This window comes from Sturnira hondurensis, unplaced genomic scaffold (assembly GCF_014824575.4).
Source record: "Sturnira hondurensis isolate 20B ecotype Veracruz unplaced genomic scaffold, ASM1482457v3 Scaffold0015056, whole genome shotgun sequence".
In the NCBI taxonomy this organism is placed as follows: domain Eukaryota; kingdom Metazoa; phylum Chordata; class Mammalia; order Chiroptera; family Phyllostomidae; genus Sturnira; species Sturnira hondurensis.
This window is the reverse complement of record NW_028087687.1, coordinates 277,219-304,902: the sequence shown is the minus strand read 5'-3', so window position 1 is coordinate 304,902 and position 27,684 is coordinate 277,219. Positions and strand designations below refer to the sequence as shown.

The following is a 27,684-nucleotide window of genomic DNA, read 5'->3' as shown; positions in this document are numbered from 1 at the left end:
GAAATAAAGAACAAACTGGCAGTGACCAGGAGGGAGGGGGGAGGGGATGATGGGGGGTAAAGGGGAAGGGGCAAGAAAAGGAATGGGAAGAGAGGACTCATGGGCATGGACGATGGGGGGGGGAATTAACTGTGGGAGTTGGGGGGATGGGGGTAGGGGTAAGCAGTGGGGAAAAGGTGGGACCACTGTAACTGAACAACAAAAAAAGTTCAAATAAATAAACCATCCCAAAAGATAGCAGGAAACTAAAGATGGTAAGAACAATAAAAAGATATGGGGGAATAGAGATGACTGCATATACATAATGTGAGTCCAAGAAGAGAATAAAAGGGTCACAATGAAAAAGAATGAATGATAATTTCTCAGGATTAAAGAAAGACGTGTCCTTAGATTGAAAGGACTCATGCGGTGCCAAAAAGAAATGTAAGAAAAAGGTACCTACTCGCAGACACATTATGGTTAAATTAAGGTTAAGGAAAATTTCTAAAAGCTTCTAGAGAGAAAAAGCAGGTTACTTACAAAGAAATAAGATCTGACACTCGATGAACACACAGAATTACTTTAGTACGTTTGGAGGGGCAGGGAAAGGAAGACACAGTAACACAGAGAATAAGTAAATATGGTTATTAAAACTATAGAAATGACCAGACATAGTTTAGACACAGATTATAAAGCTTTCAAACCAGCAGCAGAAAATCTGACTTAGTGTGGAAAGTAAGGGGAGGAAAAAAACAATAAAGAGCATAGTAAATGAAAAACAGAAAATGAGATAGGAAAAACAAGGCCTAAGATAGCAGTAACTACAATAAATATACATGTGTTGAATTTACTGATTGAAAGACATAGAATCTTAGGGTGAATTAAAAATAAACAGGACCAGACAAATGGTCTAAAAGAGACACACTTTATAATAACAGTTAATAGATGTAAGACAACACTCATTTGATCACTGCGTTCTAAGCTCTTCAATTCTCAGAAAGAGTCTATGTGAGAGAAGTCCCTAATGTTGTCATTTTACAAATGAAGACACTGAGGAACTGGAAGGTTATATTGCTTGTGGTAAAACAGCAAGTGAGTGGTAGAGTCAGGACTCAGCCCTAAGCAGTGTGGGTTCAGAGACAGCATTCTTAGTCACTGTATTATACGGAAGGCTTGAATATAAGCACTTAGACGGGGGGTGGGGAGGGCGGGGGGAAGACAAGGTACATACAAAACAAAGGAATGCCAGGTGAGTGATTTTAGTATCAGATGAAATAGAGTTCAGGACACAGGAGAGGCCATAGGGCTCAGAGAGATCTTTATGTATGATAGTATTCCTCTGACCAGAAATACTCAAGTAGGCCACATAAGGGAAAATCTGGTAGTGTTTCTAAGAATAACATCATTTTTAAGAATGCCTACCAATGCATTGAATACATATATTAACCCATTTATTCCTCCCACCTCTACGATAACAATTATTTTTATCTGTATTTCAAAGATAGAGATGTTAGGCCATGTGTAACTCAGCTAGTAATCGGTGCAGCCTGGGCTTAGATTCTGGAAGTCTGGCCCCGGAGCCTGAGTGTGAGAGCATGCGGCACCCCGGCCCAGGGAACGGGGCGGGGGGACTGTTCAGTGGGCGGCACTGGGAGAGCTTGTTCACTACGCAGAAATGAAAAACAGCGGATCCCTCTCCTTCAGAAGATACACAAAAATAGACTTCTACTATGAATGAGAGACCTAGATGGAAAACAGAAAGCTCGGAAATTAGCAGAAGAAAAATAGAGTACCTTTGTGAGATATTCTTGGTTTTCAAGAAGCACGAACCATAAAGGAAAAAATTAATGAAATTGGACTGTCTCAGAGTCAATGATTTTTAGTCAAGGAAGAACACCACAGGCAGAATTAAGAAGGGAGTGAGACCAGAAGATTTTTGCCATGTCTACGGTCAACGAAGAATCACTATCCGGAACACACGAGGGACTCTTATACATAAGCAGGAAAGTAAGAGAAGGACACCCAGCACAGAGGTCAGTGTCCTTGTCCCCTTCAGTGTGCTACCTTTTCCACAGCTACTGTTACCATGTACTTCATAGAAGTCTGCCTGATACATAATAAATCAGCTGTTAACTCCCGCACGGCAGGGACCACCTTTTGAACGTGTATGTATTAATTTCCTTGAGCAACAGTTACAGTGTGAAGGCACGAACTACATTTTCTTCTTCACTGCTCTATTTACGGCGCCTTTAAAGAGGCCTGGCACATCGTGAGTGTTCGGAAAACGTGGTGAATGAATGAAGGAAAGAAAGAATGCATGAACTCCCCAGGCAGAAATCCAGAGAGGTGAACAGTTCTGTGAAGAGATGCTCAGTCTCCCCAGTCCTCAGAGAAATGAAACTCAGCACAACAAGGGGCTACTTTTCACCAACCAAATCGGCCAAGTTACAAATTCAGGAATGCCGCGTTTGGGGGTGGGTAGGGAAAGCCACCCTCCTACACGGACCCGGGAGGACATGCTAGCACAGCTCTTTGGGAGCGACGTGACAATTCTGATCGAGATGAAACATGCACGAAGCCCACAGCCAAGCACTCCCATTCCTAGGTGTGCAAGCTAGAAACACACTCATACGGGCGCATCGAGAGGATGCTCATTTCAGCGCTTTCCACGGAGGCGAAGATTTAGAGGCAGTATCTGTGGCCATCACTATGGTAATGGATAGCTACAAGGCTGCCTATGCATTAATGTCATGGTACGAAGTAGTGAAAACAAACAAACTCGTTCTACATCGAGTAACATGGACCAGTCTTAAAACTGTAGAAAAAGCAAAAGAGCAAAAGTGTATGGTGGAGTATTATTATAAATATGCATCTATCCCTTAATTTAACACGCATATAACACTATTCTACATTTTTGATAGCTATATGTGTGTACAAATAAAGTATGAAAGATGGGAACACATAACTACCTGAGATTATTCTCCTATGGCGGAGTGAAGAGCAAGCAACTGGTAATGAAGAAAAAAACTAAATGACAAAAATACGAAAACTCGTGTCAGTTTAAGACTCCAGGGTGCTTGCAGCTTCGGGCGAAGGCTGGCTTGTCCATCTTCCTGCCTAACCCCGTCCGGGCATTCCCTGGTCACCCCTTGCTGGCTGGCACTCCTGGGGCAGAGGGAGGTTGGTTTGGTGACAAAGCGAGATCTGATGTTTGTGGTTGTCCTGGGTTCCTCTTACGTTCCTTGCTGAACTATATAAATATTTATGGACACCTCACTTAAAAACAAACAGACCGCTGGAACTATCTTCATTTTAGGGGGTTATCTTGAATCCAAGAGCACAGAGAAGTCGGATGGCATCTCTGGGCCGTGCAGCTGTCGCTACAGAAAGAGTGTCGGCCATTTTTGAAGAAGCGCGAAGACAGGGAAACACGCCAGGCGAGATGGGGAAAGGTCCCCATTTTCAAGGAAAGAGTCTGGACATCACGGGTGAGGGCACTCGGATACACTCCATCAATATTCTGGGTAAGCCTGGAGAGCCAACTCCCTCCACACTCATTCGCAGCCACAGCCGCTCCACAGCAGGGGCTGGCTGGCTGACCCGGGCCCCAGGGCCACATCCCGCAGCGCCTGTGTTTTCCATCAGTTCATGCTACAATGGCAGAGTTGAGCAGCTGTGACAGACACCGTATTGCCGACAAAGCCTAAAATATTTATCATCTATCCCTTTACGGAGAAGGCTTGCTCATCTTTGCTCTATAAAATACTGCCCCCCTCTGAGAGAATGCCACCTGGGACCATCTCCTCTTTCATGCCTGAACTTGAAGCTTCTCGTTCATGTCTGTTACTTGTCTCTCTGACCCCGTGGTGATCCGCCTTTGGTTCTCCAAGACCATCCCTGCCCTGGGACGCTGTCTCTCCTCTCCCTTGACTCCGTGGCCTGCAGCTGTTAGACAGTCATGGCCCACACCCCACCTGGTCTTGATTCCTGGATCACCAGCCTGGCCCCAGACACTAAGCCTTTAACTTACCCTAATTTGGGCTGGCTCAGACAGCTTTACTAAATGGGTGATCGTCACTAGGAACCATCATGGGTTTAAGGAGAACCCGAAACACCACATTAACTCAATGCTTCCCTTTCCCTCACCCTTGAGTCAGCAGACTGACAGACCAGAGAAATGTGGCAGGCTCGGTAAATCACGTCCTTAGCAAACTGGAAAACGAAGCCCTTTCATTCTCGCACTGAAGAACTGAAGGAGAACTGTAAGCAATCCATTAGGCGGATTTGCATTTGACTGGAGCATTAGAGTGCTGATGTATGGATTTATGAGAAGCTTTTGGGAGGCCTTTCCTGGAAAGCTGCAGAGTGCTGTGCATACAATTGTTGAACAGAAAAGAATCATCAAAAATTGGAATGCAGTTATAGAAGATCTATCCACAGATTCCAAGTTAGGAAGATACAAAACAGAAGAAGACTGAAATGAATAACACATCACTTAAGAGGCTGGTGATGGAAATAGAGATAGCAGTTACTCTGGGGAGAGCTGGACGTAAAAGGAGTGTTGGGGGGTTTCTGGGCTCTTGGCAGGCTTGGCTGCTCGATACAGGCGTGTGTTCACTTGGTGAATGTTCACTGACCTGCACACTTACACATCATATACTTTCCAGTACAGGTCTACTCTATCAGAACATTGATATGATCTGAGGTTCTGATGTGTGTGCGTGTGTATGTGTGTGATTGTGTTGGTCATGGTGGTCCATCCTAATTCAGCCACTTCTAAAACTATGTGATATCCAATTACAGTGAGATTCAATAGCATTGAGATTTCTCATCTATTTCAGATACGTTACTGTTGAATATGAACTTCCCTGGTGGTGGACATCCTAACTGAACACCATGCGGGTCCTTTAACATCACTCGGCAGAGACGGAATAGCAGGTAAGATCAACAGGGCGGAGCGACTTAATGTTATGTTATGCTAAAGAAAAAAACAGGCATTTTGAGAAAGCATAAAATGTATTTGCTATGTCCTCTTTTAGCCATGTGTGAAATACTCTCTCAACAATTCCAACATTTATTCATATTATCTTGGAAGCAAGTATACGGTTGACATTCGTTAATAGTTTGTGAGTTTTCTCAAAGCCAAACATCTGCTTTGGCATTCAACGATGTTCTCAAGCTTCTTTTTTTTTATTTAAAGGCATGTCTGTTGAGCATTTATTAGCGCGTCATTTGTGCTTTAGGACGACTTTCTTTAACTAGAACATTTATTCAGAGAACTCCTTAAAGTTTAAAACAATCTTAAAATATTTAAGAAGTAGATACAAGAAGCAAAGAAATCCTTTACTTAATGCACTCAAGCTATGACAGAAAGTATGCAATGTGTCCCTTCAGACATCTTGGAGGGTCCCTTGATGGGGCTGAGGTGAAAGGTTTTGCCTGGAATGCTGCTCCTGAGTGACGACGCTCACTGAGGTCAAGTGTTTTTTTATGCACTGTAGGGAAATCGCCTGAACGGGGGTTAAACTTTGATTAGAGATGTTGCAAGTAGGGGAAAATGCTCACTTCAATTTCACTCCTGCTTTTCAGAAGACATGAGTACATAAATTATGTAGAGGAGCGGTGATTACGAGACAGTCTAAGAGCTGGAGGCTCTAGGCCAATTTTCAACCAACTGTCACAGAACATAAGTTTCAATATAGGTTTAAATGAAACTGACAACTACAGAAAAAAACGTAAAATTCTTTGAAAGGCTGGGTTATGCGAACTGATGAGGATCTCAGAAACCACATGCGATTTAACGCACGGCAATACTGCACTGCAGTGTCCCCACTCTCTTCTGGAGGGAGCGTTGAGAGAGGGGGAACTGAGGCTTCCCCAAATTAAGTTAATCCAAGCAGTAGACAGAATCTTCCCAGCACAGAGTGGCCAGCAGAAGTATGGTTCATCCCCCCACCCCAAAAAGGGAAGAAAGAAAGAAAGGGTTCAGAGAAATCTTCTGGCCCAGAAGCTACTGCGCTGGAGAGAGGTGACCCTGGAAGCGTGCGTGTGGGCAGGGCTCCCCACCTCTCCAAGCCAGAGAAGCTCCAGTCTTGGCTGCTTCAGACATCAGGCTCCCTGGAGGACTTGCATGATGGCTCTATGCCAAGCTCCACATTTCACAGGCCACAAAACCAAGGCCCGAGAGATACCATTAGGTATCTGCAGTGCCGGAAAGGGAGCATTAGAATAAGATTTTTGGAGGTGGGGAGCACCGGGGGGGGGGGGCAGGGCTGGGAATATAAGACAGAAAACTGTACTTGAACAAGAATTAAATAAAAAGTATTAGAGTTAAAAAAAAAAGAATGAGAATTTTGGGAATCCCCAGCTAAGGTGTCAGGACACCAATATAAGCCGTAAGCACTTAGGGCACAAAATATCGGTAACTAAGATGAAAAATTATTTTCTGATAGTTACTTTGCAGATTAGCTCCTGAGGCGACTGTGTACGCAAATCTCCACGACTCTTGGAGTGAGCCTTTTCCCTCCTCCACCCGTCCAAGGAGTTTCAGGGAGTCTGCGAAACCCCTGACATGGTGCATTTACTATTGCACATTTGGGTGCACGTGTATATTCTGGAGGAGATGGTCCGTCGCTTTCATTTGTTCTTCGAAAGCATCTGTGATCACACCCAATGATAAGAATGGGTGTACCTGAGTAAGAGAGCAGAGGGACGAGGCCCACAAAGTGTAGTTTCTGTTTATCACCAGGAAAACTGATCAGAAACCGCCCTCATGCAAGATGCATGTTTTCCATTAAACTGCTCACGTTACACAGGTAAATGCGCACAGAGGTAAGAAAGAAAGCTGTGGGGTAGTCATGAACATACAGTACCCGATAGACTGATAAAACCAGATTTCATTTTACTTCTTGGATTTTACATACTCCAAAAAATATTTGAGGAATAACATGCAAGCTTCCCTTTGTAAACCAAAACCAGGACTCCAAAGCCCTGAATAATTTGGGGGTGCGGGCATTATTTCCGTCTCTGAATATTCCCTTCAGAAAATGGTGGTAAGAGACTTCGTGACTGCGACAGAGAACAACTGTTTCTTTCAATTCCACTGCAGACTCCTCAGGGAAAACGCTCATCTTTCATAACTGTGTCAATTAGGCGGACACTAAAAACTGCCTTCTGCCCTTTCTGCTGATAATGGCAGGGCAGAACGAGGCTGACGTAATGCTGAAAGCTGTCACTGGTATGGAGGGCTTCCTTATCCATTATGGGAAGGCCTCCCCTCCACTGTCTTCCTGCACAGACTGACAAGAAATAGAAGTCTGAGGGAAAGCCCATAGGGCCAGAGTGAACATAAAGGAATTTGGGAAACAGTACCGCATTATATTTTGAAATAATCTTCAGTATTTATCGGGAGCATCTCTTATAATGAAGTTAAATAGAGAATTTCCTGAGGCTGGGAGAAGGTAATCATCGAAAAACCCAGGAAAGACACTTGCGTGTCACGGGACAGAGTGAGCTGCAGAATTTCTCACCTACGCCTGCCCAGGGGGAGGAGCATGATCGTGGAGATTATACTTGGAAGTCAGTAAGCTCAATGACACGAAGATGGTCTGTGCCAACAGTTAAATTCCAACAGGCACCAGGCCAAGAAGGTGCAGAGACATAAACTGGGCAGGGGCACTGACGTAATTATGGGCTTAGATAAATTCTCAAAGCCAGACCGGAAGCTGAACCACAGTCCTTACGGGAAAAGAGAGATTATCAAGGCAATTAGAAGAAAAAGAAAAGCCGAGGAAAGACATTTTACTTAAAAAAAAAAAGCAAAATGAAACAGCAAGCCTAAAACTCTAAATAAACCCCAGTGTCTGCACAGGGGCCTCTGTGGTCCTCCAACACCCATAAAGCAGGATGGAGGGAAGGAGGGGCCACACACATCTTTATAGGCTGGGCTGCGGAGCCGAGCTGCACGTGCGCGGCAGGGTGTGAGTCCGTCCCGGGGACCTGGAGGTCCATGTGACTCATGAGTGTCCGGAACAAGAATCTCGGGAGGGAATTTCACAAGCACGGAACATACTTTTGCTCCCTTGACGCTGCTTGCTAGTTTTTCTCTCCCTCTGCTATTGTTTAATTTGTGGCTCAAGTTTCTGAAGAATGGTGGGAGGTACAGTGTTAAGCAATGCTGCAAGAATGGAGCTCAGCTGTTGGGACTGCATTTTGAACTCTGGCCTCCCACATCTTTCAAACGGACTGTGATTCTTTCTACTTGAGCAGAAAGAAAGGTACTGGAAGGAGAGCAGGCGGGAGATCTCACTCATCTTGTGTGTGTACCATCGACGTCTGGCACACAGTAGGCACAGGGCAGATGCTGCAGACTCAAGGGAACTAGTCCTTTTATCTAAGTAGCTCTGGGCTCTGTTTTGTTTCCACACAGATGCCAACAGTCATATCACTTAATGTGTTTTCGAGAACACTTTTCTTGGTCTCTGTGATCCCATTAGTGACAATGATTGAACAACCAAGTCTGGCACAATGTCATCCCGATGAAAAGTGTCAGGGTTGCACATTACTAAGACTTCTAGAGATCAGCAGGGAACCAAGAGAAGTTACTGGAAACACATGTTTTAAAAAGCACGAGGCCCTGGCCAGTGTGGCTCAGTTGGTTGGAGCATCAACCTGTAAACGAAAAGGTCCCTGGTTTGACCCCAGGCAGGGCATGTATCAGAGGCAACCTATCAGTGTTTTCCTCTCCCATTGACATTTCTCTTTCCTGTCCCCCCTCTTTCAAATCAATAAGCATGTCCTTGGATAAAGATAAAATAAAATAAAATAAAATAAAATAAAATAAAATGCATGAGGATACCAAAGTGAAAATGACATAGTGAGGATAAAAAAATTTCTAATTCTTTCTTCACGATTAAGCAAGAGAGCCTAATTATTACTAACATTAATTATCTGTGCAATATTTTTTCCAGAAGCTTTATGGTAATCTTTTTATTAACACATGCAATTGAGAAGAAAAAGCAACTCAATTCTGTGATTATGATACAATTTGATAAGCTGACATGGTGCTTATTAAGGGTACTCATTAAATATGATTATTAAGTACTTATTAAGTACTTTTGTTATTAAGTATGATTTGAACTACACTTCACAGAGTACATTTCCATGGAAATTTGGGAAACATCAACATGGTATGGCTTATAAGTTTGGAGACTATTATTATACACAGAATGTTTAGTGACTAAGCCTGGACCCCCCCAAAAAAACAAAACAAAAACAAAAAAAGATTTGACACTCATAACATTCTTTTAAAAATGAATACATTTTAAATAAAATAATAAAAGCAAATAGTACAGTTTTAAAGAGAAAATTTAAAGCACAGATTCCAAGAAACTCTTCAGAAGCTAACAGTTCATCTCCCAGAGAAAGGGAGAGGAATTGGAGAGACTGCTACTCTGGACCTCGTCTGAGCAGCTAGCTGGTCAGATTCGGTGCCTGGATGCCGAAGAGGAACATCCTTAGGTAGCATGGTGACCAGATGGGAAGGGACTGGGCGCGGTTACAAATTTACCTTCAATTTCAGGAAGACATAGTTTAAACAGTTTAGAAGAAGAGATGGACGGGCAAGAGTCTTTGACAAGAAGTCCAGGAAGGACTGGATGGTTTACAAAAATACAAGTCTACGATGAAGACTTGATAGCTCGAAACAGATTTTATTTTAGGATACAGACAATATTATAAGTTAGAGGGCAATATCATAAATTAAAGGGCTGTACAGTCAATAATTATTTTCCAAATAGCTGAGCCTTGGGGGAAATGTTCAGCTATTTGGAATATGACTCAGTGCATGCCTCCCTCCACGCCATTCCCCAAGATAAACCTGGGCAGCGGGGTTAGAGATTTAGGTGCAGAACCCAGCACCTTTCAGAAATAACATTAGTTGGGAATGCAGGTAAAACATGGATTTTAAACAAAGAAAATGACAAGAAACCTGCCAATTCTAACTGTGAACAGTAGCTATTAGGGATCCTTAGGACTCACTTTCAAAAACTCTGCTGATAAATTCCACCTCAGTTTGGGAACCTTGAGTCCGAGTTACTAATAAATAATGTGACATTTACAAATTCTGGGTAGAATAACTTTAAGAAACTTTCAGAGTCAGGGAACTTAGGATAAAGTCACTCTCTACCAAAATCAGACAATATTCAGGAGAACTTACCTGCAGCAAATAACAGCTTTGCAGGACAAAGCTAAGTCCAGGAAATAGTGCCGTACCCCGAAAGTTAAGGCATACTTGAGGGTTTTCCCATCAATTATAAGAGCGAAGTCATTCTCTTTCCGAAGAGCATCACCGAGGGTAACGCAGTGACGACTGAGAGTCTCCCTCGTTCCCTACAAAATTAAACACACAAACAAAATGCCCGTTTGTTCCACGTTAAGGATGTTCGGCAACTACATTTAGTTATTTTCAGCGCCTTTTCTGCTTCAAGAGGTTTTCATGTGCCTCCACGTACTTAATTCTCTCAAAAGCCACTCGAGGGAGATGGGACCAACGTGATCAGGAAAAGCAAGTTACTTGCTTGAAGTCACACACGTGTTCACTACAGGCTCGGGACTAGATCACAAAGCACCGACTCCTTTACCATCTTTGCCTATCACTCTGACCACACAAGCACGATCCTGCAAAAACATGTCCAGTAAACGGTCTTATTAAAAAACGACATGGCCCTAATTGATGAACTCATCCAAACTGCTTGGCCAAAAATCCAGGAGAGAGTTGGGGAATATGATTTAAATAATTTATAGGTATTCTTTCAGAAATCCTCAACGCGACTGAAACTTAATTCCCAGTAACCAACAGGAGAAAATGCAGCATCTATAATCTCCTGCCACTTCATGAATTGGCTTCTGTAACTTTAATCATTATTTCATGATGCTGTATTTTTGCTGGGGATGGTGACATACGGCTCGGTAATCTTGACGGATCAAATGAAAACCCCTTCCATCAATGAAGAGTTCATGTTCGGACACAATGCAAACCTTTAGTGGCAAGGAAGGCTTTGTTCACCTCCACTACACAGGGCAGCTGTGTCAGTCTCTCTCTGTCAAGAACTGCTTTCCCAGCTCTTCAAAGGCAAAACGTTTCAGGATATTTAGTTGTTCTCCCCAAATCCTACAAATTCTTCCTCTAGCCTAAGGGGACCTGTTTCCTGTTTCACAAAAGCCCCCCAACATCGCGAAGAAGCAGGGCGCTCGCTCCACACAGGGAAAAAGGAAGGAACCAGTCCCTCCTTCCAGAGTTCTGTTCCGAGTGCAAATATCTGAGCCTGCAGTTACTTGGGTAATAAACACAAATATACATATGTCATATATTCATATAATAAACTATACCTTCAATGAAAACACTCATAATACCTTTTACTACATTCATGGGAGACAGAAGTATTGTTCCAATTTAAGAATATGGAACAGTCATTTCAAAGTTATTTTCACAAGGAGGGAAGCAAAGGCAGAGGTGATTAAAATTTTATATTGGGGATTTTTGAAGGTGTTTCTGCAATCATATTCAAATGTGCTTCATGCTATGTTCTGGCATTTCAGAACCTGTTTATCAAAGTAATAGAACCAGATTGCAGCGTAAAGTAAGACCGCCCAATTTTCCCAGCACCGGGGCCTGCCTTAACACTTCCCTCATCCGCTGTCACCCGCTGACACCAAGGACCACCATGTCGCAGTGTTCTTCGCAAAATTTTCTGTTCACACGTCACACTGAGGGGAAATAGCTGTTTTAATTTATAGGCTTCACCTTCCTATTTCCTGCTGGACATTTTTGGCCCAGGAGGAATTAAGAAAAGGAGGTTAAAAAAATGGCAGTGAAATGGTTCAAGCAAAATTTATCAATGACAATCTGTAGCAGATTAGCCAGGATTGTCTAAAAACTGGCTGTCTTCACATAGGTTAAGTGAACCAACAAGGACATCAATGGACTGACCAACAATAAAAGTGAAATGAGACAATATTCAGCGTGTACCACACACTAGGCTTGCTTCTAAGGGCTACACACACAGATACAACATTTCAGTTAAACTTATTACCACCGCAGGCAGAAGGCTCTACTGTTATTCCCATTCTGCAGATGGGAAACATGAGACAAGAGTTCAAGTTCCCTGCCCGTGAACGCATGGCTACTAAGTAGTGAATTGAAACTGAGAATGAAATTGCTTTGTAAGCTTGTCCTTTCTCTGCACAATCCAGCCAAAAACAGATTCAACTTCAGACAGCACCAGGCCGAGCACATTATAAACAGAGGCCCACACATTCCCTCTGCTGCCGCTTCCCCAGAGGCCTCACCACCTGTCATCGCTTTACCGCCAACAGAGGTTTCTCTTTATAAAACAAATTTAAAACACAGATCATGTCTCTGCTCGTTCTCTTTTCTACGGCTTCCTAGAAATATTCCCAGCTCCTTAAAATGGCATGTAAGGCTTTCCACAATGGAAGCCCTAGTAACATTCGCTCTGCTTCCCTTCCCCACCTCAGCTCCTTGATTTCCTGTGTCTGGAATGCCAGGTCTACCACCTTCTAAACCGAGCTCACCTGACCGAGCCTCCCACACTCACTCCACTGCCAGGTCCACTCACTCAGAGCTACCGAAGCCCACAGGTCCTGGAGGGGAGAGGCCACGTCTAACCTGCTTCCCAGCGACAAACACAGTTGGCCTGTGATTACGGAGACTGGGGAAGTATGACTTTATTGAGTGAGAGTACTGAGGAATTCTGATTTCGTCCTATTAACAGCATTCCATGTCCCCTTTATTATATTTCTGATTAGAGAGAGAGAGAGAGAGAGAGAGGGAGGGAGAGAAGAGAGAGGTAAGAGGTATTCATTCCCTTGCTTCTTAATTTTCTAGAGGAATAACATTATTTTTAATAGTCTTTCAAACCGAAGCACTGCTCACTGAAATGCCACTGTATTTTTTCTAAAGCCCAACTGTCTCCTGAGTTGAAAATCCAAGTGAAACCTGAGACGGACCTCCGGAGGACTGCGAATTGCTTTAAAGATCCGCTGCAGAGCAAGGCCGAGAGTCGAGTCAACCCCGAGCTGTGCCGGCTCCCCCCTAAACTGGCCTGCGGGGCAGTCTCCTGCGCCCCTGCTCTCCGCTTTGGGAGGTGTTCTCTGACACCTTAACATTCGTTGAGAATTCTCTCACTGGTGGCATCAGTCCCCGGGCTATCCTTGGTGATTATCACAGATCTTCAGCAAATCAAAAGGTCTCCGGAGAGGTAACTGAGATAAAATTCCCGAAGGTGAGTCAAAAGCTTCTCACTGCATTCTGCAGCCGGCCACCTAGGGTGCGAGGTAACACCACCAAAAAAGCTGCAAACACTTCCTTATTTTAGTTTGTAGTTTTCCTTCTCAAGTAGCACTGGTGTTGGCTGTGTGTCGCCAGTTACAAGTTATATTTTACCCTTATTTATACTGCCAGGAGTATTTTAAAATTCTTTTATTTATAAAAGTTTATTGCTTCTCCCCTAAGCCCCGGAGCCGTGCTTTATGGCCCTATTGCATTGAAGCTTATCTCCTGTAGCTAGAAATAAATTTATTATGATATTAACTGTTGCTTTGTTTTCTTTTTGGCTACTGGAGGGGGGAAATGTTTAAACATTTAAACTTAGTGTCATGTGAAAGTGAAAATATATAAATGAGAAGCCAAATCTGTACAAGAGGAAAAGACCACATGTACCACAAAATAAAAGCTCTGCATTTCCTCGCGTTACACAGTCCCCTTTGTGGGCTGAGAGAAGGAGCAGCTGTTGCCATAATAGGGCGCGCCAGCGGGAAAGGCAGTTGGGGAGGCAGCCGGGCCAGGGCTGGGGTTCGGGGGCGCCATGGCAGGCAGTGATGCAGGTAAGGGGGGTCCACAGGGAGAGGGGGAATTCCTTGTGCCTCCCGGGTTCACACGTCAGGCAGTCACTCCACCCTACCCTCTCTGCCCACAGGCGAGCGCTCAGGAGAAGCCCTCAGCCCCTGGACCTCCTCCCGCGCTCTCCTGCCTTGCCACTTCACAAGGCAGGCCACAACCAGCCTCCTCCTCCGTCCTGTCTTGACAATGAAACTGCTACCTCCCCACGAGGACAGGCTCTACTCCACTTTCTTCTCTTCCATGGGTGCTCGTTACTACCGAGCTGGACTTTTCTCCATGGCCACCGGACTCCACGCTTCCCAGAGGTTACCCCAGATCTTCTCAAGATCCCCAATTTGAACCCTGTTGCTTCAGCAAACATCTACCTGCTTTACTGAGCACATTCATACCAGGAAGAAGTCCTCTTAGCCTAAAAATTCCCCTTTCCCTAACCCTCCCTAGTTCTTGAGCCAGAACTAGATCCTCCCTGGCTCTTGAGCCAGGGGGAAGAACTCTCTTGTACCGTCATCTTCCCAGTGACATGAATATTTCTATCTTTCAGATTTTTCAAATACTTTGTTTATACCTATGCAACATAGCATGATGTACATATTGTAGCTTATCTGTTTATATCTGTTTTTCCCTTCTGGAAAGGGGTCCCTGATGAAGACATGAAATAACATGAACAAAAGCTTAGTAATACAAGAACAACTAAATTATTAATGAATAGAGAATATATCTTGTGGTAAGTTACAAGGGTTTCCTTGTCTCACCATTTTGAGGACTGCTTTTTGCTGCCTATAAAACTCATGTATAATCTTGGATACTCTTAATTAGAACGACAAGTAAAATGCTAATATGCTTATCTTATAGGAAAAATGGAGAACAAAGTGGAAAAGTGGAAGCTATGATCCAATGCCTACTTCTGTCTTAAATGATATAAATTATCTAAAGAATATAACATAACGAACAACTTGATCAGCTACTTAGTGATCAAGCCAGGCTGTGTAACAGCAGGCTAAGAGAAAGCAAACAATATACATTTGGTTTATAGGACAGATGCTTGGAGAAGAAAAAGAAAGAAAGACATGTGGCAGATACTTAGGCCAAGTAGGATTCCGCACAAAGATAACTCTGACCAGAAACTTTTTAAAAAGTTCCATTAGAATCTTCAGGGTATAGCCTGGAAAAACAGATAACAAGTTCCTAAGACAACAATAATCTTACAGAAATCAGAAACGGGCAGCTTTATGGTAATCTTTCTCATTATTTTTATATGACCTTTACCAGGAAAAAACCCTTGATAAAAATCACAGAGGGCACCCAAGACAATGAAATCTGACAGTTTTATAGCGAAATGAATTGAAAGCCCAGTTTCTTTGGAAAGGATCACAGCATGCAAGATGTCATTTTCACCTTGGCAAAAATCCTGCTTGGAACAGTCTAAAGAACCCAGAGACCAGATGTGCAAAGGATATGCCAGGCCACCTAAGAACAACGTTTTTGATGGCCCAATGCACAACGTGGCTCAAAGCACCTGCGTAAAAACGGCCCTTGCAGCTTCTAGCCTTCGTTTTTTGCCCCTGATTCTTTTCAGAAGTTTATAGGACAGATGGGCTTACTTAGGAAGATGTCCAAGGAACACCCTCATAGAGAATGTGGAAATATCCCCGAGGAAAGGAAAAATAAAGGCATCTAACCCATGACTAGAAGACTGGTTAGCCAAGTCTATAAGCAGAGAAGAGGTGAAGGGTATGGGGAAACAGCCCAACACGCAGCACCTAATGGTAGTGGCTTCTGCACCTCACTTTGGGGCCACGGTCACCTACAGGGACAGCAAACAATGTGCGGTCACGACTCTGTATCTCAGGGGGTGTCATTAGCAAGGCTAAGCCCAAACAGCAAGAGTTACAAGAAAAAAAAGTATATTTAAACATATTTAGTGCAAAGTACATGTTGGTATTTGGGTCTTAATATGATTAAGTACTTGGCATTTATATTTATTCCTGGGAATCTGTCATGTGTCTGTGGGTCAAACGATAAAAGTTGTATTATAAGGAGGATTCCATTCCCAGGAAGGAATAAATAAGATACCAAAATTCTAGACTATACTGTGACTTTCAGATACAGTGTTTAACCATTTATTTCATTGTTCTTGGATTGGTTCTTTTCCTTCACAAGTTAGCCACCAGTTAAGTGAAATAAGCCCACAACTGGGGCTAATGATGACTTGCTTTTGGGAGACACTCAGCTGTCACCCTTGACAGAAGGGACTTAAGTTTATGAAGCTTGTACTTCAGTGTCAGCACCACAGATTTCTTTTTTTCACTTACTTTCCATAAAAAGGGCACAATGCAATGTTATTGGAAAACGCCTGCAGGAATCTTACTGAACAAAGATGGTGACTCTGCTCAAACAGGAAGCCTGCTGGTGGCTCGGCCCCTATAAAGGATTACTAACTCCTCATAACTTGTCAGCTGATGTGCACAAGTCACCATCAGTGCAGAGAAAACCACTGTCCACAAAGAGCGGTCCAATGTGCGACCACAAACAGGAGGGATGTTAAAAAGTCAAGGCTGGCCACAGGGCTCCCCAGAGGACGGAGCCACATCGTACAGCAGTCCAGTTCCAGACGCCACAACAGGCTGTACGGCTGGGCACCCAAGGCTGTCCGCAGCTTCGGGTGGCTGGGAGTGGGGCAAAAACAAACTAACCAAACATTTCCCACCTTCTTTGAAAAGGAAATATTAAATGTTTTACTTTGAAAAAAAAAAGTCCTCAGTGATGTAAAAGGAAAAAAAACTAAATGAGAAATAAGAAATAGTTTCAACCACCAACTTAAGAAAAGACACCAAGAACTCCCAAACTCTTTTGGACGAGGCAGCTTCACAGGGTGGCTGTTCCAGAGAGACTTACATTGTGCGTTATAGGAAAAGGTGTCACGGTTGAGTTCATTGCACGGTCCAGCAACACACTTCCCCACCAGGAGGAGTAAAGGAGCATCCTGTCGGCTGCCTCGTTGTTTTTCCTACTCAACCATCTCTATTCGATGGTCAGAATGGCTTGGTTTGAATCACTGCTCCACCACTATGGCGATCTTCCTTCAGGCAAGTTACTTGACTTCTCTAAATCAAATTTTTCTCATGTACACAACTGGCTTCACATGTCTTTTGCAGGGTTATTGTGGTGATGAAATGTGCTAACTCCTTCGCTTGTGAGTCAGTGGCCCTATGTGGTGCCTAGCTCAGAGTTGACATCTGAGCAACATTAGTTCTTTCCCTTCATCTGATTTCAGGTCTGATGGAGGCACCAACTCATGATGAGAAAAGATCTGCACACTGTCCAGCAAAGCACCACATCAGTGCAACCCAAATTATCATTGAGATAATTTTAAGTTTACTTTTTAAAAAATTTTATTTAAAAAAAATTAAAAGATTTTATTTATTTTTCTTAAGAGGGGAAGGGAAGGAGAGAAACATCGATGTATGGTTGCCTCTCATGAGTCCCCTGCTGGGACCTGGCCTGCAACCCAGGCATGTGCCCTGACTGGGAATCGAACCGCGATCCTTTGGTTTGCAGGCCCACGCTCAATCCACTGAGCTATGCCGGCCAGGGGTTAAGTTTACCTTTGAAATCACCCAATGGCAATTTCATTTCAGTCCACATTTTGACTGCCAATGCTCAGCTCTATCAGCCACTTCTCCCACCACATAAAAGGTATGTGAAACCTGCCATTCCCTCAGCTCTAGGAGAGCATTCTCTCCTCTCAGATGACACACACCCTTTAGTACATGGTAGGAGGTCAAATAATTAATTACTTACTTGGACCGTTTTCTTTATCTCTTAGTTTTTGCTGTTTGTAACCTGACACAACTTTTACACTGAAAATCACTTGACAGTTACAAACTGATTTGGTGTTTCCTTTTTTATTACCTGTATGTTTTTGGCAACAATGACCGTATTGAGATGCATGTTGGACTTTGAATGCCCATAAAAATATAAGATTGCATATATGAAAAATTACATAAAATAGTATTACACACAAGTGAGCACTACATAAACACTAGGTTTAGAATAACTAACGCTAATAAACAAAACACAGAGGACTTGTTTGCCGGCACGCTCTTCAGATACAACACCATCAACTTGCTTTCTTTAGCTACTGATTGTTTTTAAGAGCAGAGAAGTAAATATATTTACTGGGGAATGGGGTTGAAAACATCTTGCTTTAGTTTGCTAAGAATCTACCATAAAAAATCTACTATGGATTCATTTCAAATGACAACTAAGGGGATATATAAGCATCTTAAATGAATACGTATTTTATTAATTGTTTTGGTGGTCTGTGACCCCCCTCTCTTCACCATTTGAGTCATGAAATATTTACAAATTTTTGACCAAGGAATGCTTCATTCTTTCTCAACTTTTACACTCTCCAAATGTTCACACCCTAAAATGACAAATGAACAGACCAGTCCAAGGGCTTCCTTCATAACGCATTAGGACCATATCAAGTATGGACAACGTTCCCACATTCTTAGAGAGTGACTTAGGACCTCCATAACAGCAACATGAATAAACCATCGGGCTTTATCATTTTCCAGCGCGGTGTTGTTGACTCAGTGGAACTCTGGACCTGACATACACCCCTATGCCGTGCACCTACCTGCAGCTCCTGCGGCTCCTGCAGGTGTGGTAAGTTGTGCAGAGCTGCCCAAGCGCAGAGAGAAACTACCTTTAGTCATAGCCAGTCCACTCAACACTCATCTCTGTCGGGACTACCAGCTCTCTCAGACACAGTTTTTGATTAAACATCTTTGGTGTTTCTGAGCTCCCAGACTAGAAAGTGGCCTTTAAAAATATATTCTCACAGAAACAAACCAACATAAAGTAACCTTTCCAAAATGGGTAAGAAAAGATAGAGGTGAAGTCATTAAAAACATATGGTCAAAGAAGTCCTCCAAATCAGCTGGTGGAAGGCGGCCAAGCAAGCGCACGGAATCAATACATACGGCTAAACACAACGGAGAGGGAAACAGACAGAAAAACATCCCGTGCTTTGCCGATACACAGATATGGGGTCCCTGGGATGGGAGTAGACACAAAGCACTGCAATTGAGGAAATGGTCCAGTATCCCAGTGGGGTCCTGCCATCTGAAAAAGGTCAAGGGTTACCACATGGAGGAAGGTAAGAAGAGGAAGTTACAGTGCTTGGGTAAATTGGTCTGGCCCCTGGGCAGAGGTTTGGGATTTGGGATTATGATAGGTTCCATCAGGCAAATAACTCCTTGAGAGGCATCCAGTCTCACTCCAGGTACCGTGGAGAGACAGAGGCAGGGAAGTGCGGACTCTGGGTCCAAGTTTATGTTTCAGTGTTGGGGCGGGGGCACGCAGCAAAGAGAGTCAGACCCAGGGGAAAGAAGGAAGAGTGAGGTGGGGATATAATTATATAATTTAAATAGTTTTGTGGGTAAAGGCTTTTACCAAAGCCCTCACGGTAATTATTTCAAACCACCACTGAAAGGCCCCTAAACACTTATTCCGAGCTTGGTATTAAACACTCCCCAGTGGCGGCAGTGAGTCAAGCGCAGAAGGAGGCGGGCTGCAGGAGCAGCGGTGGCTGCAGTGACGGCCTCTCCTACTGCCCTCAATCCAGCCAGGATGCGGCTGCTCAGAACACACAAGCGATTTTTTTGAAAATAAGCAAATTACCAAATCAATGGTTTGGCGATAGTAAACAACTGGGGCCTGTGAGAAATCGTTACCCAGAACCACAGAGAAAACTAATGTTGGGCCCATTTTCTTAATCGTTTGAATTAATTAATGTAGGAATACAGAAGAACATGCTGTATTTTCTCAGTGCAAATCCCAAATGCACATCATTTCTGTTATTTTTGCATGCACATTCAATAAAACCTTATGTTCAATTGTATCCGTAAAACAAAACAGAGGTCTTTCCTGAATCCCATAAACGCAAGATGCTCCGAGCCCACCATTTTCCAGGAGGGCATCGCTTTTTCAGCTGCTTTGTAGCCCCGGTGACGAGTGGGAAAGGAGGTAGGGGCAGGTTTGACAATGTGGGGGATGCCTCCCAGGATGCTTCCTTCTGTCACTGAGCGTCAGCCACCACTGGAGAAAGTACAGTTATTTAAAAGCAAAAAGCCTACAGTTTTGGACTCAGCACAATCTAGGTTGAAATTCGGGCTCCTGCATTGGCTGGCTGGCTATGTGGACTCAAAGTCTCTCTGTGTAATTGAGCGAACAACACTAGCCCCTCAGAGGCACAGGCTAGTGTATGCAGATACACCTGGCACACAGAAGGTGGCAGAATGGTTAGGAAGCATGTATCTGTAGTTCTAGGTCACAGGGAGCTCTTGGGAGAGTTCAGATGTTTAGCCAAGAGAGAGAGAGAGAGAGAGAGACAGAGAGACAGAGAGAGACAGAGAGAGGAGGGAGGGAGAGAAATAGAAAAAGAATATTCAGGTTTGGGAGAGGAAATATTTCTCGAAACAGAAACACTATGAATTTGTGAGCAACTTCACTTAAGGTTTTGCACACAAGCCAAGATTACTGGGTTTTGTTTAAGAAAAGGGGACACACTCAGTTCTTAGGAGACCAAACAATGGGTGTGTGATGGAAGTTTTTACAACCACATACTTGGGCTCGGGGCAGACACCGTCTTAAATCAGAGGAAAAGAGAAGAGATCATTTTGTCCATGTTATTTTCATTTTCTATAATGTTTACATTTTTTACTAAGCCATTTCTTTCAAACGTAACAAAGCTGGCTGTCTTCCCTGCGAGACGCTTGGAGTCGCCGTGGGCCAGAGAGTCCTCGAACAACCGTCTTGCAACAGGACACATCTTTCCTTCTGATAGGGAGACATTAACAACTTAAACTAAGATCTTAACATTTTCATGCCACAAAGCCGAAACAGCTTCACTAATAACGGTAAAAGAAAATCCACACTACTCAAGCCCCAGTGCTGGCTGTGGAGGAAAACTTGGTGTGGTTTTTTTAAACCTGCCTAAACTGTTTTTCAAAGCAGTACAAAATGTATCACATTAGACTCGTGGGACGTATCAAGACAAAACCTGAAGTAGCCCCAATTCTCTTTTTCCCCCTCCTTTTCTGGAGCCAAGTCAATAACTTGCTTATTCTGGATTCCTTTCAGAGGCCACTCAACAGTGGCTGGTTCCCCAAACAGTGAAGTTTGTCTGCATAATACATATAAGTCGAACTTAAAAGGGTACAAATGACAACTTCACCACTCATGCCAGAATGGTCTGTAAGTTATATCTGAAGCTTACAGGGTGTTAGAAAACCAAACTCAGCTAGAAAAAAAATGAACAATCCCGTAAAGGCTTTCTTTTACCACAGCGTTGAAATAGATATATATGCTTAGGCTTGTTAATATCAAATGATGCTAACAATTCATTTTCTGTAAAATACATCAGTGGAGGTGAAGGGGGGCTGCTGGTACCCATAACCAAACTTAAGCTCACTTGGGGCTACAGCCTCAAATTAAGGAGAAAATGTAAGTAAAGTACAGCATTGAGGAACTCTCACCCTCTCTCTCTCTCTTGGAATAATAATGTATAAGAAATAACAAAAGTGATCATGATCCATTTTTTAAGTGCTTACTAAAGGCCAGGCATTGTTTCTAAGAATTTAAAAAGTACTGTTTTGTTTGATTTTCCCAACACCCTACAGATGAATGTTATTATTATCCTTTTGTAAGAGTAGCCGGTGGCTGAGACCCAGGCACATCTATCTGCTTAGTCTCTGGGACCCAAAGACCAATATACACCCTCCAGTGACACTGAGCACTGAAGGTCAAGTTAACCTCTCTCGATTGGTTGTAACAGTGTCTGCTCACTAATGTCTTCAGGTGTCAATGTGATTATCCCTGTCAAGTCCTGAGTTCAATGCCTACCCAAATATTAAGCACTTCATAAATGGAAGCTAGTGGGTTTTTTTTAATTTAATGACATTTTTAATGACAGAAATAGCAGTGCATACAACCCAGCAGGGATGGGCGTTCCTTTTTCACAGAAAGTCAGAAACCTGCATTCTCCTTTGGGATCCATACACTGCTTCCTAGATGCAATGTGCTGAATCCTAATCAGGCTGAATGTGAAGGTCACTGTGGCAGAGACCGTCCACAGAAACTGTGCCCAGATGATCTGAGGGGGAGGTGGGCAAGGCCTTCCTGCAGGAGTTCAACTTGGGAACCTTGGAAGGCTCTGACTCTGAGGGGAGGGAATTTATTTCTCCAAGCTCTCTACATACTTAATCATCATTCCTGTGGATTCAATAAGTACACAGCAAATAAATTGTCCCTCTGTTCTTTTCTTGGTTCCTAGGAAAGCTGGACAGTAGAAAGGAGGAGGAAAAACAGTAAGAACGGATTTAAGATCCAGCCCCACTATCCAAGACAGACCCCCACAGCTCTCCGTATGAGAGACGCTAGGAGAGGCCAAGCACCTAAGACTCAACGAAGGTTGTTTTCCCACCTACCTGGTTAGTGGCTTAAGAAATGATGCTTCTTCCCACCTGCCCTAGACTTGGCAGATGCGGGTAGTAAAATCCTGAGCTACCGCAATGAAACCAGTCTTCAAAAAACAATATTCTGAGTCACCTGGAAGTACCTGCAGAAGTTTACAGAGTTGGTATGCTATGGAGATTTGAATAACATAACAGGCATAGTCCTTAATGCAGCCTGAGCCCAATCCCGACAGGACCGTTTTAGAGCCTCTTGAAAGATGTTAGGTGGCCGCTGGGAGGTAAAGATAGGTCGCATGCGACTGTCTCTAGTTCCTAGCTCAGACTTCTACGTGTTTCCAGTTTTAACAGGCTTTAAACAAATCTACTTGAACAAATGACTTCATGGCAAACTAAAGCAATGAAATAGATGCTAGAACCATCTCCTGGAGCTAGGTCATTAAGTGGAAGGGGTTTCCGAAAAGTTCTGGGTGGAGCTGGGGAAGAAGTACAACATACCCATTCGGGCCACTGATTAACTTGACATTCCTGCCCTTTTAGACCCTTAAGGAAATGTCTTCTACCAAGAACATAATCAGAAGTAGCATGATAAAAAATTATACATATTACCCTAATAATCTATTTATTATCAGTGTCTACTAGATTTTGATCAACTTTAGATGATTCTTAATGATGCTTATCCATGAAATACTTTCTAAATTAAAAAAGAGGATCAGCTTTCTAAGAAACACTTTTGCTGACTATGCAACATTTGACACTAGCTTGGCAGGTGCCAGGCAAGGACACCAGCTGTGCTCTCGGCATCAGGCTGGAGGGGGCTGCTGCTCTTGTCACGAAAGGAGCCGGGGTGGGGGGCAGAGGAGGCAGGCCAGTCCGATTGCCTCGTTGGGTCTGCAGATCAAGACTTGGCTCAGTGGATTGATTGAGTGCTGACCTGGGAACCAAAGGGTCGCAGGTTCTATTCCCAGTCAGGACACATGCCTAGGTTGCAGTCCAGGTCCCCAGTAGGGGTCTTGTGAGAGACAACCACACATTGATGCTTCTTTCCCTATTTTTCTCCCTCCCTCACCCTCTGTCTAAAAATAAAGAAATAAAACCTTTAAGAAATGCCAAACAGCCATTCATTTTTCACTAAGGATAATCATATTGAAACCCAAAATGAGAAAATTAGAAAGGCAGGTGACATTTCTTTTTTAGATGAGCTAGGTTATGGGAAGACAAATATTTTTTTTTCACTACCAGGAGAAAGGTTTTCCTATTTGGAAGTCTAGGAGCCTTAAAGAGGACACTTTATTTCTATAAGTTCAACATAATACAACAGGGTCTGCTTTAGAATTTTAACAGTATTAGAGGTAACATTTTGGTAGAAAATCTGACCACTTCACGGCAATATGCATCACTTATGCAAAAGAGGGTCTGCATTGATAAAGTGCTATCTTAGGAAAATAATGAAAAGATGGGAAACTAACATACTGTTTAAAATACAAAGATCATCAAGCAAAACAATGTGCAAGCTACTGAGACATTATTTTTCTACAAAGTTTCGTAACAGCTCATTTCTCTATGTGCCATGTGCTGTACTAATCGCATGCCAAGGGTAACACCACCCAGACTTTATAGGCAGCAAAACTGCTCCAGAGAAGTTGTCTAACTTCAACTTGCCCCGGGTCCCCCATTCCAGTGAGAGCAGAATAGCGCTCTTAAACACAGTGTAATTTCAGGGAATAATTTGAGTACATTCATGGAAATTGTCACTTGACAGAACACACACCCACCGTTTATTTCTCCTTCTATTACTTCCCAAGACATTCTGTTCCTAAATTTGTTATTTAAACGTTAATTATCCTTTTTGCTGATAGAGTTGCAATCTCACACTTTATTATCATCAGCAGCACAATGTGAACACACAGGAAGCTCTGCTGGGCCGTGGCCGTGAACAAGTAAACGATGATTGACCTGCAGGCATTCTAGCACATCTAATGATTTGCCCGAAGTCTCGGCCGTGAGTTTAGGACATGAGATCTGAGGGAGCTACGCAAAGTGATGTTTCCTTTCCTGCTGGGAAGCAAGGGGGTGCACCAGGGCAGGCCTGACCCTGAACAGCCAGATCCACTGAACTCCTGGGGAGAGAAAGTCACCACTTAGCTCCCTGCGAGCACACACACCCTCCCCCAGACGGCAGTGCCAGAATGCCCGGCAGCCTGGGAGCTGGACAAATCAGTGCTAATCATTCAGCCAGAGCATCTGCCCGTGATCTTGCACACCAAACTGTCGCTCGAATTGCAAAGGACATCGCTAATCGCTTTACTTTTTAAATGTCAGATATGGTTGATTACCCCCCAGTTTAAAACTGATACACAACTTTCTTGTTTTTAAAGCAAGCCCCTAACTGAAATTACTCAGTGACTGACTTCTCCAGTGTTTATTATGGAGGACTTCCTGCGTGCTGGGCAATCTGCTGAGCGCTGAGAGGGAATGGTGAACCCGAAGAGACAGACGGGGTTCCTGCCTTCCCTGAGACTGGGTACTCCCTTGGGACCCCCATCTCCGTTTCCTGATGTCCAAACACCTCTGAGGGGTTTATGACTTTGGAGTTTACCCTCTTGGAAACTTCAGAATAAAAGTAAAAGGCACTGTCTTAACAATACATGATGCAGTACATCGAATGTTTTTGACAGTTCACTTTTTTCCCCTTGAGATTCCTATTTACACGACACTGAAATCACTTAAAGAACATGGTTAGCCAGAAGTTGCAGACAAATCATGAAACAGACGGCAATGAAAGAAACAAGGTGACCACTTTCTGCAGAAGGTGAAAACCTGGCACCAGACCAAAGGCATCATGTGTCAGAGCGAGCATGGCTTGTCACACCTTTGTCTTGATGTCACAGGTCCTACCTCTGATTTCCTTCAAGTGACAGAAAATCGGCATTCTGTGATGACCCACGTTGCTGACAAAGACGTAAGTAACCACCTACGGGGGCTATGGGAATGCTTCTGCTGAGGTTTCTGCAGCTGTGAGCTATTGCAACCCAGTTCTCAAACCGCCTGGATGGCTCCTTCTCCAGGGACCATGTGGGACAGGTCTCCCCAAATGTCTCCCACCCCACATCTTGCTGCCAGTGCCCCCGTTTCTTCTTACCGAACTCTCATCCTGGTCCTTTGCCTGCACCTCATGCCTCCCCACCCTTCCAAATATGCCTATCTTACCTCTTTCAAGAGGCTGATGAAATTGCCCCTCCTACCTGTGCAGGCAAATTGTCAATCCTGGCTCAGCTTCCCACACCTGCCCTCAGCCTGCCTTTCCAATTTTAACTCCCTGGATCACTTCTTTCCTGGTACCTTACAGATACTGAACCACCGCTAAACACAATTAGGTAGTGTCATATGAACTGTTACAGAACAATTGCTAAGATACACCACATGAGAAAAACAAAGCCTAAAGCACTATGAATGGTACACTGTAATTTGAGCTTAGTGACAGAGGATGCATGTACAGACATACACACATGTCCTTATACACGGCAGAATATCTCTGGATGAAGATGAGAAACTGGAACCTGTGGCCAAGCTTAGGGAGGTGAACTGGGTATACCGGTGGGACGTCCAGTTTTTCACTGTCTGTACTGTTACCTTTTTGTAACTTAAAGTTCACATTATGTGCCTGTATTTATTCTAACAAAAATATGTAAAAAGTTACAATCTTGTGTTCAAGTTCAGTGTATCTCCTTCAAGTCCCAAGTATGCCTTGAATTTATTTGCAATAACTTTCTGCTTCAAACACTATATCCCCTTACTCAGTAACACATCTCTGTCTAAATACTACTTATTTTATACACACTTCCCTTAACTGTGCAATATTTTCATAGCAGACAATGTACTATATTTATATGGCTGTTTTGTATTGTTACTTTTGTGCATTTTATTTCTTTTATTATTTATAAGCTTTTGGAAGGCTGGGTTCTCTTAAGTCATAATTTTTCACAGCATAGTAACATGGGTAAATAAACCCAACTTAACACACAGGAGGCGTGGGGCATGGAGACAACTGGAAGCCCTAAGTGGGCAGAGTCCGTGGCTCCCAGGGCCTACCAGGGGGCCTACTATAGGGGTAAATAGAGAGGAAAGTCTTCAAAGAGCAGGCTGGCTTTCTTTTGGGTTGTGCTTTTAGGAATAGAGCTTGGTTCACAAGAAGCATTTTTGCCATTGGTAAAGGTGTGAGCAACTTCATGCCTGCAGAATCACGCACTGTTCCTCGGGTGACCAGTTTGCTCAAAGATGTCATAAGAAAGGGCAAGACATCACAAGGACTGTGCTGAGGACAAACAGTGAAGAGATCACCAGTTCAGTTTAAAAACCAGAAGCCGATGACGTCTCACACAGAACTTCTGTTCTTCACTGGACTTGTAAACATTTGCCTCTTCACCCTTCTACGTGCTTGCCCCGCAGCCCACCCACACACGATCGGTCCGGTTTGCTCTGCTCGACCACTCCAAGCCCTTGTATAACCACGTCTCCCACTCTGTCCCCTGCCTTAAGTTACAAACAGTCACCTTTACTTCAAAATATTTACTGGTCACAACCTGCGTATTTCTTTGTGAATGTCTATTTCACCCTGTGCACCTAACCAATCCTCCCCGCTTCCCCAAATATAAATTTAGGTGACCACAGCCATGAAAACAGACTTCCCTGGGATTCGTATTTCAGCCTTTGTCAATTTAGAACATTGACAAAAAAACCCAAAACAAAACAAAACAAAACAAAAAACCCAAGAGTTCCTATAAGCAATGGTTATTTTGTGTTGTTCCATAGTGCTCACAACTTTTTTTTAAAAAGAGAAGCAAAATATATATTATCACTGGCAGCGACAGCATGGGACACAAAACACCCAGAAGGAGAGGAGCAAGTGGCCCTCCTCTCCTCTCCACCGAGCCTCCGGCCACGGTGCCGCTGTAACGCAGTGCTCGTGTCTCGCCACGTGAGGCGCTCTCCTTCCGCAGTCACGGCGTGAAGCTGGAGCGCACTCACGTCATCGCGGTTTGCACAGCGCACGTTATGTCAGAGCAGGACAGTGGTAACAAGGTGTCTTTCAACCTCAGGAAGACAAAGTGTTTTCACAGCTATCTGAATATAAAATACAACACTACCAGATGACTAAGTTGTTAAAGGATCGTTTTTTTTAAAGATGGTTTTACTTACATCAAGCGAGCCTTCATTTATAACAATCATTCCCATGTTCTTCCTCAGAAGTTTGCAGGAGTGTCCTGTGTCCAAGCATAAAGGGAATTAATCGATGCCATT

General features: G+C 43.5%; 1 protein-coding gene across 4 annotated transcripts in view; it reads right to left on the bottom strand.

Annotated features, from left to right (window-relative positions):
- Positions 1–27,684, bottom strand: part of ATP8A1 (ATPase phospholipid transporting 8A1) — a 215,101-nt gene that overhangs the window by 56,310 nt on the left and 131,107 nt on the right. For all 4 annotated transcript variants that reach the window (XM_037064230.1, XM_037064233.1, XM_037064231.1 and 1 more), the window contains 2 exons: positions 27,583–27,647; positions 10,196–10,368 (listed from right to left, as the gene is read on the bottom strand). In XM_037064230.1, coding sequence (XP_036920125.1) covers positions 10,196–10,368; positions 27,583–27,647 — 238 coding nt within the window. The remainder of the gene's footprint in view (positions 1–10,195; positions 10,369–27,582; positions 27,648–27,684) is intronic.